Here is a 16,427-nt window from a genome sequence, read left to right as displayed (position 1 = left end):
TTATTGGTCATGTGTGCATACTGTGCGTATTGCCTCGATATTGCCTTAATTCGCAAGCTATATAAGCGAAGATGAGTAGCGGCTAGCAGTGGAATCCAGGACGCGCGTTTCGTCCTATTTGGGACTCGTCAGTTGGATGTTCCTGCATCTCAAGGTTGATGTTCACTCTGGAACTCGAACCCAGTACCGTTCGCTTCAAATGCCATCGCGTTTAATGCTTGTGAATTAAGGCTATATCGAGGCAATACGCGCATTATGCACACATAGCCAATAAAAGACTGATCAATTGCAGTCCTAAACGTCAATGGGAAGATTCAATCAAACAATATCACGTGAATTTAAACTTCACCCCATTGCACAAGCAAGCTGTTATCAGGGCCCAGTGGCTAAGTGGATAACGCGATGACGTTTGAAGAGAACGGTACTGTGTTCGAGCCTCAGAGTGAACATCAACTCTGAGATACAGGTACATCTAGCTGACGAGCCACAAATAGAACAAGACGCGCGTCCTGGATTCTACTGCTATCCACTATCCATATTTGCTTATAATATTTATTTAGAAGCTTTTGTTCAACATATCCTAATGATAAACATGGTTTTTCTACTTCACGTTTCATTTTATTACGTTCACTAATTGAAACTTTGTTATCCTTGGATAATATTCATCTTCTCAAAAATATAGACATATTTCATTTCCTTTAGCTGCTGATATTAGTATTAGGTACATCTGTGTATTGTTTTCATATTGACAACATACTCTGCAGTTCTATTTTTAATAGTTGAGATCATGAGTCAATTGAAGCTTCACCACCATGGAAAATCTGAGAGCTTTGCGCTGCCGTTGCAACCTTCAATTGACTCATGATCTCATCAACTATTAAAATTACTATAATATCCACAAAAATCCCCTCCTGATATTAATTCTACTTTTATTCATAAATTTGAAAAGTGAATTTTTTTTCTTCATGGTAACTTTACCAATGTATCGAACCTCTTGAAATTTCAAACAGTTTGACGACTATAAATGTAATGCTAAATTTAATAATCTATAAACTACCTGTACTAATAATAATGATATGCTCACTAGTAGCTATTTATGAGAGGTAATTTTAGGAATTCTAGTAAAAAGCCATTACTAGTGTATTTCAACCATGTTGGATAACAAACAGTCCTATCACGCTAATAATAGAAGATTGTCGCTCTATATCGCGGGTTAATTGAAGGTAGAAATATACAACATTTAATAATAGCAAAGTGGTCTAGAGGTTAAGTGTTCGCCATAGGGGGTGTGGGGCATTGTTTTGACGCCTGTTGTGGTTATGAACGTACACTGTTGCGTCTAAAACTAGGAGAAAATAGCTATCTAGTGCTTTATGGTTTTCAATAGTTATTTAACTATGATCAGTTGGTAATGCAAATTGCCAAAGTACTATAATTCCTGACAAATTATTTGTGATTTAGAAATTTCCCGAGTGAACTAAATTGTTAATATGGATTCAGTAGTACTTGGTTAATGAAAAAAAATGTTTCTGGTTTTGAAAGACATAATAAATCTGAGAAAAAAATAATGATAAAAGTAGCTATTTGTAAACATACATATTCAACTTGAAGAGTATTGTTATTTCCCACTTCAGATGAACTCTTCACGTTCATTTCCAATGACCTTTTTTTATATTACAAAAATAGAGGTAGAAATGGCGTTTTTTTTGAGATAACAACTCATTCGTAAATTGAAACTAGATTTATCATTATCAATGATTAAATGAAATACAAAATGGAATAGAATTACAAGAGAGAATAATACTAAGCTCATCTATAGCGTTTAGGAACAAACTTCGAATTTGGAAAGCTTGGTGATAACGTCTAATGAAACTAAACAAGATTGTCAGTAATGAATTAGAAATTACTTTAAACATAATTAACATATAATTAATACACAAGCATGGTAAACAGAGATGGATAGTGGATAGCAGTAGAATCCAGGACGCGCATCTTGTTCTATTTGTGACTCGTCAGCTAGATGTACCTGTATCTCAGAGTTGATGTTCACTCTGAGGCTCGAACACAGTACCGTTCTCTTCAAACGTCATCGCGTTATCCACTTAGCCACTGGGCCCTGATAACAGCTTGCTTGTGCAATGGGGTGAAGTTTAAATTCACGTGATATTGTTTGATTGAATCTTCCCATTGACGTTTAGGACTGCAACTGGTCAGTCTCTAGCCACTATCCATCTCTGCTTACCATGCTTTTGAATTAAGGCTATATCGAGGTAATACGCACAGTATGCACATATACCAATTAGATACTGACCAGTTGCAATCCTAACACATCGATGGGAAAATTCAAACAAACAATACTAAATGAATATCATTAATACGCCTAATAGCAGTAGTTTCATAAGTAAATTACTGGAAGTTATTTATTCGAAGATTCTTTGGATTCTGTTCAATAAATTGTAAGAATGTGGCTCTACCTGCAATATCTTTTCTGTGACAAATTTACATGTAGATAATATGCGGTGGGTAATTGTATACAACCGATTGAAATACCGCACACATATTGTAACTTAACGGAGTCAGTTTATAAAAAAAACCTTTTACATTGTGCTCAAGTACTCTTTACAATTATGTTTCTTCCACTACCTCAGTTTTCAACTATTAATTTGTTAAAAAAAATTCATTCTTGAACAGTAACTCATGTTTCTTTGTTTACTAAAAGGATTGAAATTTGTTATGATGATATTGATTGGATATTAAATCACAAATTGACTCGAATCCTTACATAGGACGATGGTTTACTCAAAATATAAGCACTTTTTACTAGACTAGTTGACGATTCAAATCGCTAAAATCTTATTAATCAGTTAAAATATAAGTCCCACGCTAGTCTACATTTTTTATCTGTAGGAAAAACGGGAAACATCAGTATCTATCCAACATACACTTGTTTGAAATTTAAATTATTCCTGTATTGCTAAGAACAATTTCGCGTGATGACTGTCTAAGCTTTTATATTTTTTATCTGGCCGCCTTATATGTTATACAACAGGAAGTCGAAAACCCGTGTACTCATGCGATTCAATTGTCGTTTTCAATAACTACTTCCAGAAACAAACATGAACAAATCACTGGAATTTCCTTCTTCTATAAATGTAACATACTAAGTTTTCACAGTAAAATGCAATCAAAAAACGTTTATAAAGTATATATATATATATATATATATATATATATATATATATATGTATATATATATATATATATAATCAGTCGATATGTCGTTGATGTGTTAACGCTCTCATTAATTGTGCATCGCGGATTATCGCTAGAAACACACGGTTTCGATGGCTAAGGTAAGTCTGTAATGCAGCCTACAAAAAAAATTAATACATTGTCTGATGTTATTCATTTATTCAACTCATAAAATACTGCACTGACTTGAATGAGTTCTCGGTTTTAGGTATATAAAGTGTTAATAAATTACAGGACATTACACTACACAAATTTGTTTATAATTATTTACATAGTCTTTCCAATAATAAAAAATATATGTATAGTTTTGTATTACTTATTAGTAGGCTACGTTAAAATCCATATTTGAGAAAACCAATCGGAACACCATTTTCAATATACGATTATTAGTACAGAAGTTTGTGGAGATTATTGCATTTCCATAATGTACATCACTAAGTGATCTTAGTTAAATAAGCATTGAAAACCAGTTTGCTCTGGATAGCTGTTTGGTTCTAGTATGAGACTCTTCAACAGTCTGCATTCACGACTCCATTACGAAACAGGCCAAAAGCAAAGCTGTTCCATATTCTCTTCACAAAGATTTAGGACAATAAATACCAACAGACTAAGAAGAGGGATACCTCAAAAAGATACCGTACAAAAGAGACCACAGTTTGCGTGAGAACTACAGAGTCATCGAACTGCTGTCAATCCAAGACAATGTTTTCGGGAGAATGTAGCTGAATTAAGTGAAAGATTCAGTAGATACAGAACTTCGAGATTGAAAAGCTGGATTTCGTAAGGATCAGTCATATATCGACTAAATCGCAGCAATTTGAACCATTGTTGAAAAATCAATCGAATGAAATCGTCACTATACATCAGCTTTCTTGATCAGGAAACGTTTGACAGTATGAATAGGAGAACGTCGTGGTATCTTCCATATTATGGAGTCTCTGAGAAGCTCATCACCATAATGCAGGTCTCCTATAACGGATTAAACCGTAAAGTTATTCATAAAGGCAAACTCACAGATACATCCCAAATGAAGACTGGAGTCAGACAAGGTTCCCTACTCTCGATTATTCTCTGCCTGGAAGCTGCTGGGTAGGTTATAAAAGTCTCTACATTTCGGGAGAACCACGAAATACAGTTGACACCTTGGGTGTGGCTGGATGGTTTGGATTTGACAGATGACTTAGACCCTCTATCCCATTTACAGTAAAAAGTGAAGGTGGAGATAGCCAGTGATGCAGTAGCTTCTGGATCATTAAGCCCCAACATTCATAAGAAAAAAGGAAGTTCCTAAAATACAGAACAACGAATACCAACCAGATCATATATTATTGAGAAACCCCGAAAGAGGTGAAGGCATTTACATATCAGAGCAGTATCACTGATCAACACGTAGGATATGATGCATGTAATGAAGACACAAATTGGCAAAGTGAGGGCAAAATGCTACAATTGAAGAATATCTGGAATTCAAAACACCTATCAGACAATACCATAGTCATAATTTCCAATATAAAAATAAAGACAGTTCTGTTGTACCGAGCTAAACACAGAGAACTACTACAACCATTATCAGAAAGTAAAGATTATTTATTAACAGCTGTCTATACACTACACTCAATATTCGTCGGCCGGACACCATCAGCAAAAATGTATTGCGGTAGAGATTAAACCATTTTACAGCTGAAGAGGAAATTAGGAAAGGAAGTTGGAGATGGATAAAACACACTTTGAAGAAGTCATCAAACTGCATCACAGACTAAGTCCTGACTCGAAATTTATAAGAAGAAGAGGCAGACCGGAGATCGCATAGATCTGGGAATTGGAGGTAGATATCGAAAGAATGAGCAGCACTTGGAAACAACTGGAAAGGATAGCTTGAGACAGAGTTAGTTGGAGATCCCTAGTCGGTGGCCTATGACCCACAAGGGGTTACAGGAGTAATTAAATAAGTCCAACCTTCTTCATTCATACATTACGGATTTCAGCAAGCAGTCTTTATGTACTGCCTCTTTAATATTTGTACAATTGTGCTTTTTTATTGCTAACAATTAATATCTATTTATTGCTCTGAATTTTCTCACAATAAATCATACATAATATTTCAGAACAACCTGAAATTTTAAAAATAAAGATTTTACATATATTCAGTTAAATCCTTAAATGGTTACGTTATCGATCTACTTCAGCCGATAATCATCTCAACGGAATTCTTAATTCATATTATTGTACTGATTAATCCCATTCATCAATAAGTTTACACTCACTCTACCATCTTTAAATATTTTTTAAAAGGTAATATAGTTGCACTTAGTTGAATTTAATAGGCAGAGTAGTTGAAGGAGATATAAACATTTTAAACTGTTCGAGAGATAAAACAGTAGTTCATCTACACGGTAAACCAACTGATTGTTTTGTGTGAAATCAAGCAGTAGCTATGTAAAATATGAAAATCATATATTAAATATATCACTTGCATATCTTCCACCAGTTATTCTTTACATACGTTATCATTCTTTCGATCCTGCTATCATTCTGATCGCTCTTCATTTTCTTTCGTTTTTTCTTTATTTTACTCCTCTACTAGTAAGTATTCTACTTCCAATTCCAGTCATATACTACTTATGTCTGTCCGCATAAGTAGTGCACACCATATTACTATCACCTTCATTGTTTGTAATGTTTAACATCCGATAAAGAAATATCCCTAATTTAAGTTGTTTGGAAAATTTATTACTCTCGACCGAGTTAATCGTCAAGTAGGTTTTTTTTATATGATTAACGATTCATTCTAATGGGCAATTTTTTCGCAACATGATTAAACTGATATCTAATTTCATGAGTTATAAATGAAAATTTTTAAATTCATCTCCTAGCAACATGCTCTGTCCTAACTATAAAGGAATTTCTTATTATCGTGAATGTAGTTGTAAGTTCGTTTTTATAAACTATAGTTATATGCTAAGCAACTTTATCATATTTGTAATATGAGTCTTTTTTATCATTTTTTTAAAATTAACGATATACGAGGTGGGCTATCCGTTATTTTACATGATAGTATGTAATGCAAACGAAATCATGTTCCTTTTTATCCAAATTTAATATGTTCTATCATTAATTATAATTGCTTTGAGTTGAAATATTAGTCGGAATCTCTTTTTGTTTAGTTTTTAACATCGTATACAATTAGCTTCCAGGTATACTGTGGTCAGAGATATTTTTTTAATTCTAGCATGCTTATGATACATAACTTACTTTCTGATTAGATTGGTTGCTTAAAATGTAATAACCCTCTAATAATCAAATCATTTATTTCAACATTGTCTACTTAGTAATTAGATATCACAATACTTAACTGAATACTTCCTAGCTTAAGCTAACGCAGAATAACATTCGTATGTTCTTAAATTTTTCATAGTGGAGTGGGGACTCAATGCTTGCGACTCAGCTCAATCTACTTCGGTCTGAGTAACTAGGTACTATCATTAGCTCTTACAATTAAAGAGTAGATTGAAGGCAAGTACACAAATAAGTGCCTGGTGAATGAGTTAACAATAACAAATATTTTTAACAAAATTCTTCCATACAACTTGTGTTACATTTATTCAGAAACCAGTAGAAAACATACTTTCTAATTATCTTTGTTCTCAAGATGCAAAATTCAACCATATATCAGAAATATTCATCTCATTATATCCAAAAATAATTGTTTTACCGTGATTCATTCATACCAAATGATATGAATATTGATTTCAAGGATATCAACTTCTGTATGGCGTCTCGATGTTTATGTTCAATAACATTTTTGGATCAATTTCCGGCACATCGATTTGCATAGGTTTCATAATTTGATCCCTGATCACTGTGACATCATTTTTATAATCTTCAGTAGTGATTATTCTGGATAACGTTTTATTTCGCCATGACTTCAGCTAAGGTTATCACAGGGTCACTCAATTTCTGCTAATAATGCTGTAGCGGTCAATAAATCCCCAAAATAAATAGTTCTGCAAGTCTTAGACATTTGATGCTGACCTCATTAATTTTACTGGACACACCTAGCTGAAGGCGCTCGGTTATGAATCCGCATCAGATTACGTCGTCCTACGCATCCTTTGCAACCGTTAACCAGCTTAGATAAAACGCTTCCCGATACATCACTAGTCTTCCAAACATATCTTCAAACCACTCCGTTTCTGACTTCTGATCTGACTGGGTTGCCATACTTCGATTATAAGGGTGTCACGTGTAAAGGAATTGTCAAACTCCGAATACTGTAGCATCTCTAATGTTAAAGTTTGATTCATATATATTGGTTGTTTGGATCCTTCCATCGATGTTTAGAAGTGAAATTGATCAATCACTTTTAAAATATATGCATCCTGTGAGGATTGTTTCCATATCGCTATGTTAAAGTTTCATTGAAAATAGTAACAGTGAATGCTTTTCTTGTGTTTCAATTTTTCGAACGAGCAACAGTGTGCATCCACGACCCCGCAGTGGGCCGTGGATGCACACTGTTGAGGAGTGCTACAATAGGATGAGACGGATGTCCAGTGCTTTCAGGTTTTCCATGGCGGTCTACCTTCAATTGCCTCATGAATTCAACTATGAAATCTATTTATTTGTCGACTGTGGAAACATCGCTAAAATCTTACATAAACTTGATATGACAAGATAAAATTACATTTTTCACTCATTGTAATTCTTGTTCAATATTAATTTCGTTTTTAATTCAATATGATAATTATTCAGTATAATATTTAGTTTGATGTTTATTCAAGATATGATGTTCTTTGTATTGAATCAATGTGAACTATATACAGCTTGATAGGCTATATATGATAATTCTGGGCATTTTTCATATACAATAACTAATCAATAATCAAATATGTGTATAAATCCAAACATAAATGAGTGTATTTTCGACTAGAGTCATCGTTGTGTTTTTGGAGTGAATAAATCTCCACTTGTACCAGTCTTGATACTCTTACTTTGCGCGTCTTGGGAATTGTAGTGGATTCTTGTTTCAAGAATAGGTAATAAGCAATTCGGATAAAACAAAACCTTCACCAAGAATGATCATCTTATATCTATAAAAGTTAAATATTAATCACTAACGAAAATAGTTATGAGTAATCTATGTCATCAATTTTTCTGTTCTCTGACTATTTAATAACATCACTGACAATATTCTGTAAAAAGTAGAGGAGTTAATATGATACGATTAATTCTAGTTTAAATATTTATATTTAAACATGCTGGATGAAAATGTCATGGTATTTCATACTACTTAAATTCCATCATTTTTACTGAATCATAATGCTTTATCGTACTGAGAAAAATAAATCAGATTTTTAGTTCTGTATAAAATTATGATAATCATTAGAGTTCCTGAAATGCATAGTACGACTAATCAAACGTGGAATGAAATAGGATTTAGTTTCACCAAGAATCTTTGCACATTTTTACCTTATAGACGTTATTCACTCTTACTTAACGCAACGTGAAAGGAAAACAAAACTTACTGAAAGCATAACTTATCAACCAGAGACTTAACAATAAAGTATCACTTGAAATATGGACTCTTAAAAAGAAATATCTATAGAATAAGCCTGTATTTGAAAGAAAAAACAATACAGTGCAATAAAGGTGGATGTGCGTAAGTGAAATGCTTAGATACAATGGACAAATGAAGATATTCATTCCCAAATGAGATAAACGGTCTAAAATCACTACAACATTCCATAATACACAGTGTTTGTTTACAAAATTCATTGGTTTGTTAACACTAAGCATCAAAAAGTTGTAGGGTGTGTGTGGAAATTTTTGTTTAGTTCCGCGTGGTAAAATTTCACTTTCTTGAAAAGAAAATATTAACAATTAGTGGAGTTTATTTAAGACAAAGAAACTGTCAGATAAAATAGACTACAATTACAACTCTTTAATATCATCGTTAGCATACAAAAAACGTATCAAGGACAGGCATTGAATATTAATAGCTGGTAAATCATTCACTCGCGCACAAAAAAGCATTGTTGGAATAAAGTCATGGGTACGGCGAAGTGTATGAATAACTTTTTATCAATACAAAAGCATGTAGTGTTTCAGGGAAGTGAAATTACGAAACAGTAAATATAGTAATAATAATATAATAACAATAATAATAGTGTGATAGTAATACTAATAATAACATAAAAATACAGAACCTCAGTCCACAAAATTAAGACTATAAAGATTCACAAATACAAATGAGAAGACAAAAGGCATTAGGAAAAATAGGAGATTAGTACCTTTTTTTACCATCCATCATTTTAGACGTGGTTAGTTACTATTAATAACACTGATAACACAAAAAAGAAAAAACACAAGTGCATAAGAGAGTATCGGTTACGCCAAACAACTCTTCTCAAAGAGAAGTGGCAATGGAAAAAGAGGTGGAGTTGGAGAAGGGATGGAAAGAGAGAGTAACACACAAGTTTACATCGGTTTGACAGGGAACTGTTGATTAGTTAAGTAAATTTGATTTGAATACATTCTTTGACCCTGGTGGAGTTACTATTAAAGAAAAACAAAGAGAGAATAATATTGGGGATTCTATAAGCAGAAATTCAATTTGATAAATATGAAAACGAAAAATAATTTAAATTGTTTGTTTATAAAAGAAACATTATAAAAGTTAAATACTGTAGAAACAAATAGAGATAAAATTCTAAATACCATTAATGGTTAAGATTCAAAATTATCATAAATTAGATGGATAATGCGGTTAAGTTTGTTTATTATACGTATCTAGAAACGCTGTACTAATCGGAAATCGCGATTCTTTAGTTGACTAAAAGATAACGATAAGATCAAGACTGGCTACTGTCCCAGTATGACTATGAAGTATAAGAACCACATCACAGATCTTAATAGCTTCTGATTGTGATAAGTGTTAGGTATCTCATTGGGTGACCAATATCTGTGTAAAGCTTTCTGCTAATTGGTAAGGTAAAAAGTTAGTTAGGTGTCTATAAAGTTAACTATACACTTTCTGACCACCCAAAAGTTCCGTTGCTAGGATTCTGATTATGCTTTGAATCGAGCTAATATGCACTCATGTCTGACTATTTACAGAAAAAAGTCAATTAATTGTTAAACAATCTTATCAACGATAATCTAGAGAGTAATTTCAGGGAGAAATACCAATCTTGAGTGATGATATATAGCTTTTGAATAGAGAATTGCTAGTTAATATATTTTAGTTGGTACCAATATTACAGGATGCGTATCTAGTACAAATGTTTTATGTATTGAATTCAGAAATAAATGGAGGAAACTTGGACGAAGAAAGGATTCTACATACTCAATCTCAATCATCAGACAAACGGGGTGTGAAGACACAGATGGTAGTCAGCAATGTTAGCAATAACACGGTAACCGTCCAGTCTATGAAAAATAACACGAACATTTGACTTGCGAAGTCAACTTTGGTATTTAGTAAAACGTGGTGAGTTTCTATGCCAAGGTTGTGTTGAATTTTAAAATGTATTGAAAAATCCCAGGAAAGTAGGAAGTACAATTGATATAGAAAGTATAAGATTATTTGTCATTGAATAAATCAGATTAAATAAAGGCTTAAACTAAACTACATACTTAAATAAAGCGTAAAAAATCAAGTATCGTATTGTTTGAATGACGTTAAATTATGACCATTCAAATGACTAATAAAGGCCATGATATTCTACTTTCAACAATAAACTAATATTTTAATGATAAAGCAAAACAGGTTGGGTTTAGTCAGTCACAAGTTGACACCGAAACAACTTAGAATAAAGGTATATTCCGAAACTGCTTTTTATTCTTAAAATTGAAAGCATCAAAGATATATTTTCTAGATAAATCAATGAAAAATAACACACCTGAATAAGCTCCGATTCAAATTTTGATATGATTGTTGTTCTGTCATCAGTAGAAATTCCATTACTAGTTAAAATTAAATTTTGATTCATTAAACTAGGATCAGTTGTAAATGCTGATTTTTTAGGCCTGGATGAAACAGCAGTGGAGGTGGGTGAAAGAGAACAATCGGACTTAGTAATAACAGATGCCGTACTTCTTCCATTAGTTAAACACTTTTCACTTGTGATATTTTCTGTCAACATTGATGAGTTTTTACTCCTATTTACTTTATCGTCAGTTTCATGTAATTTTTTCGACGATGGTGCATTAGTAAAGACAGGTGAATGAGGACGTTTACGATCGTAGACAGGACCATTAGCAACTGACAACTTTAAAGCTGATGAAAGATCTAATGGCTGAAACACAATACCTTTACGTGAAGCCATTAAATCAATCACATCGTTTAAGCGTCGTGTTCTTCGTGGTCGAGTCAATAAAATCGACGGATCTCGTATACGTGATATTATAGGCTGAGCTAAAATTGTAAAAATGTATAAAAAGTAAAAGCTTGGTGATAGTTCACATGTTGTAAGGTAACTATGAAACACTAATCTTCTAGAAAGCATATTCCGGACGTCATGTGTCAGAGAACCATCGTGATCAACATGGAGCAATCAGTAAAGTGAGAACTATCCAGTAGATGGTAATCCTATATAAAAACTTAGTAGCCACATCAATAAGATCTTAATCCTTTTGGCGAAGACAATTTTGCTGTATTTGACACGCACATAAGTGACTGATTTGTAACACAAGGATTAAAAATATTTTCTTACACACAACGTGTGAGGTAACTGAAATACATAGGCACTACTTAACTACTAATAAGTAGGTAGACAAGACAAATAAAAAATAAGGCTTACGAAAAAGTGATGATCTTAAGCAATTTATTTCCTCAACTTTTGTTATCAAAATAGAGGCTAGGACGATCTACGTGATTAGCAAGAAAAAAGTCTTTGCCCATTATTTTTTTTCAAAACAATGGATCCAGAATAAATGTGACAAATCTGATAAACCGAAATAAGTACAAAGTATTGTGATTAGGGAGAAATTCCAACAGTGAACAGCATCGGAGCCTAACCTATATAACGTAACCGATTGATTTACAAATATCATACTGATAATAGGAAGATAAGTATCGATCAGTGAATAGATTTGAGCAGTACTTTAAATTATGAACAGAGACAGTTGAAAAAATATGACCAGGGAAAGTTTTCAAGTGTTGAAGAACCGGATGAAAGATTAGGAAGACGCCCAACTTCGAAATCAACAAGCCGGACTCCGCAAGGATCGGTTGTGTACAGGCCTAATTGTGACACTATGGATCATTGACGAACAACGAAATGAATGGAATTTGCCGATAAACATCAACTAAGGTGTACCTGAGATCATAAAAGTCACATGGAATTCATACGACGGACAACACTGCAAAGTCGTGTATGGAGGACAGCTGACAGATGCATTCCAAATGAGGACCGGAGTCAGACGAGGCTGCTTATGCTCGCCCTTTCTTTTTCTTCTGGTGGCTGACTGGATTATGAAAAAGTCCACGCCTCAAGGGATGGACTGAACACAATGAAGAGCTTGGATGCAACTAGACGATTTGGACTTCTTAGATAAACTGGCCCTTCTATCCCATACACACCAACAAATGCAGGTGAAGACAACCAGTATGGCAGCAGCCCCTGCAGCAGTAAGCCTCAACATACACAACGGAAAAAGCAAGATCCTCAAATACAATACTGAGAACACCAACCCAATCACACTTGATGGAGAAACTCTGGAAGAGGTGAAAACTTTCACGTTGATAAACAAGGAGGATCTGATGCACATGTAAAAGCGAGGATTGGCAAAACAAGGGCAGCTTTCCTACATGTAAAGGACATGTGAAACTCAAAACAACTACTAGCCAACAGCAAACTCAGAATCTTCAATACGAACGTCAAGACAGTTCTACTGAACAGAGCTGAAATTTAGAGAACTACTACAACCATAATCAAAAAGGTGCACGTATTTATAAACAATTGTTTACACGAAATACTCAATGTTCGTTGGCCAGATACCATCAACAAAAGCTTACTGTGGATAAGAACAAACCAGCTTCCTGATGAAGAGGCAATTAGGAAAAGACGTTGGGGGCGGTTAGGACATACATTGAGGAAATCATCAAACTGCATACCCTAACTGGCTTGGAATCCTGGAGTCAAAAGATCACTTAGCATCAGGAATCGGAGACAGACACTGAAAGAATGAATGGCAATTGAAACAAGTGGAAAAGATTTCCCAGGACAGAGTTGGGTGGAGAATCCTGGTGGGCAACCTATGCTCCTCCACAATGAGTAATATGAATAAGTAAGATCTTGAGTTGATTAACATGGACACATACAAATAGATGCTGGAGTTTTATCAAAGTATGCTGTAACGAATACAAATATTTGGTACAAACGACAATAAAGTACAGACTGAAAAAAAAACTATTATTTGATTATTAGTACTATTATGATTATCATCACAACTACTGACCAGCAGCTTTCAGTGTTGCATACATCAACATCATATTGGATTCAGACAAATTATCCGTTCCTGTTAGATTAGATTCATCGCATTTGCTTTCATGTTGGATTTGTTGCTTAGATGAGAAAATTTCTGGTACTCCACCAGGATGTCGAGCTAAACGTAGAGGTTGAACAAGATTTGGACAAAGTATGCGTGCTAGACGTATAATGGACGGAGTTCTAAAGCATTGTGTTCCTCTTGGAGTACCGGCTAAAGTACCGAAGAATCCAGATCCATCAATTAATTTACTATTAGCATTATCAGTCATGTTTGTAGCAGATGTGTTATTATTATGATGATGATCATTTGTATATATATCAATGTCACCACCATCCAAAGCCTGAAATAGTAGCAAAAGTGCAGAAAAAACGACTCATTATAATTTAAGTGATGCAATAATTTAAAACTATCATAGTTAAGTGAAGATTAGTCAAAATCCAAAACTGTTCGAGTTTTGATGAATATTTATGTATGCGAGTACTTTCACGACATGAGATTTGGTACTTATGGAAGTTCAAACTAATAATTCTGCTGACAACACTGGAGAAAAATTCTAGATATAGGTGTATGAACAGACAGACAAGCATACAAACACGGACATATACATATAGATACACATATATAAAAATTGAGTGTGACTGACAGGTATGATAACACTACTGGCCACATAAGAATTGAATGTACATGAATAACTATGTATATGTGTGTTAAAGAGAAAGGGGGGTTTCATATTAATCACTCATGTGATGATGACTGTGATAACAAATTGTTAAAAGCGATAGGGGTAAGAAAAAAAAGAGATAAGTTAAAGAGCTTAAAAAGGCATCATACGTTAATTAAGTAGTTTAGTTCAGTAGGTGGATAGATTGTAACCGCAGTTTCTGTTTACCTCTGTTTCAATTCTCATAAACGAACGAATTTACACAAAGTTGTTTGAGTATTTAACACAAGTCAAGTATCGTGAAGTGAAATAAAACAAATGATTATCTCCACGATTTACTTAAACACATAAATATTGGTACAAAGGAGCACCAGATATATATGCACCACACTTCGTCATTCGATTTGCGTGAGGGCTGTGATACTGCTCAGGTGCCCAAACTGAAGCAGGTGGTTTTCTTAGGGGCTCACACCTGGAGCCTTTGACCTAAAGGTCTAACACTCAAGGCAGTGGAGCATCGTGAGGTGATGCAGTCCCACGGTAGCCGGTGACCAACAATAGGTTCATACGCCATTCGTTCCTTCAGGATACTAGAGCTCATGTGCACCATTGGTTTGATATCAGGGATTACGACAAACTCATTATCTTATACCCTCTATTATATAATAAAATACAGGTGACTTTTTCAAACTTATGTATAGTAGACGATTTTCGTTCAAATGAGAGTAACTTGTTTACTTTTAACTGGAAATTTTTGTTAATCACATAAAATTTTTTTGCTTTGAAAATATAGGTAACAGATGACATGGCTCAGAATCGATCAAAATGGTGTAGGTGTATACACTCTTTTTCTTCCCTTAAACCGTGAGATTAAAATTACCTTATACCTTTTTTCTACGAACTAATTCTTCCTTCCTGTATTATCCTTATATGCAATCTTTCCTTTACATATTACTACTAGTGAAGTAACTGCTTCTATAAATTTGGTGATCACCTTGTTGTGCTAATGAGGTGTGGCAACTTGGATCGATGCATATATGTGCCTGGTTCTACGTTGTAGCTGACTATATATATATATATATATATATATATATATATATATATATATATATATATATATATATAACAATAAAGACACAAATTAATGATGACTAACAACACAAGTGTTTTGAATAAATACAACACTATTTGATAAGAATCTAACTCCAGGCATACAATTCACAAAGTTAACTGCATTTTAATAGTATTTGTTTAACATGAAGGGTTTTGTTCAGTGCTCTCAATGTTAGAGGAGTCCCATACTAGGATGTAACGGCCGTCCAGTGCTTCCAGGTTTCCAATGGTGTTCTAACATCGATCCGTTTATTGAATTAATAATTGTAAATACAGGAGAGAGAAAAATTACTATATTACTAAAAAAATTGTTATATTTATGTAGTTATGTGGTTATAACTCGTCAGAATACTTATTATAATTCTCTCAGTAGTACAATTACAAACTATTATTGAACGAAATTGATTACAAAGTATGTCACGACTATTTTTTAAATCCTTAACAAAAAGCTTACATCACTTACTCCACTCGACAAACCAATAGAATGAGATTTGAATTGATGATTCACTGATCCAGTAATGTTAATAGGACCACCAGATTTTGAATTAGTTTCAACTGTTGAACTGTTCAACTGTTGCTGAGTGCGCAAGGTTGTAGTAGGACGCTCTAAAAATAAAATAATGTATGAGAAAAGTTAAGAAATCATATTTACAACTAATATTAAATGACTTCTTTAGGAAAGTTAGGAGTGGTCAAATTAAAACATTACATCAGTCTATGAAGTCACTGACTCCTAGACTGAGATATGTTGGTAGGTTTAAACTATCACATTGAAGTCCTTGTCACTATCGTAACCGATGATTAGAGGTTCTGGAGAACATGATTCAGGATTGTTCACAATAGCCCCCCTAGTGCATTCAGTTTTTGTCCTCCCTTAGATCCCAAGTTGGTAAATTAACATTTTATT

The 16,427-nt window shown here is 33.7% G+C and overlaps 1 protein-coding gene across 2 annotated transcripts in view; it reads right to left on the bottom strand.

The window, feature by feature from the left end:
• Window positions 1-8,848: 8,848 nt before the first annotated feature.
• The window catches only part of Smp_168850.1 (metastasis-associated protein 1 (mta1),putative), a gene marked incomplete at both ends in the record, with an annotated part of 35,870 nt that continues 28,291 nt past the window's right edge, over window positions 8,849-16,427 (bottom strand). Inside the window, 4 exons of one of the 2 annotated variants that reach the window (XM_018792853.1) lie at window positions 8,849-9,807; window positions 11,154-11,668; window positions 13,714-14,086; window positions 15,984-16,126. In XM_018792853.1, coding sequence (XP_018644364.1) covers window positions 9,805-9,807; window positions 11,154-11,668; window positions 13,714-14,086; window positions 15,984-16,126 — 1,034 coding nt within the window. Of the gene's footprint in view, window positions 9,808-11,153; window positions 11,669-13,713; window positions 14,087-15,974; window positions 16,127-16,427 lie in introns of both variants that reach the window. The other variant, XM_018792855.1, reaches the window with a different exon arrangement.

Source organism: Schistosoma mansoni, assembly GCF_000237925.1.
Source record: "Schistosoma mansoni, WGS project CABG00000000 data, chromosome 1 unplaced supercontig 0210, strain Puerto Rico, whole genome shotgun sequence".
In the NCBI taxonomy this organism is placed as follows: domain Eukaryota; kingdom Metazoa; phylum Platyhelminthes; class Trematoda; order Strigeidida; family Schistosomatidae; genus Schistosoma; species Schistosoma mansoni.
The sequence above is the reverse complement of the archived record's forward strand: the minus strand, read 5'-3'. Positions and strand labels throughout refer to the sequence as shown.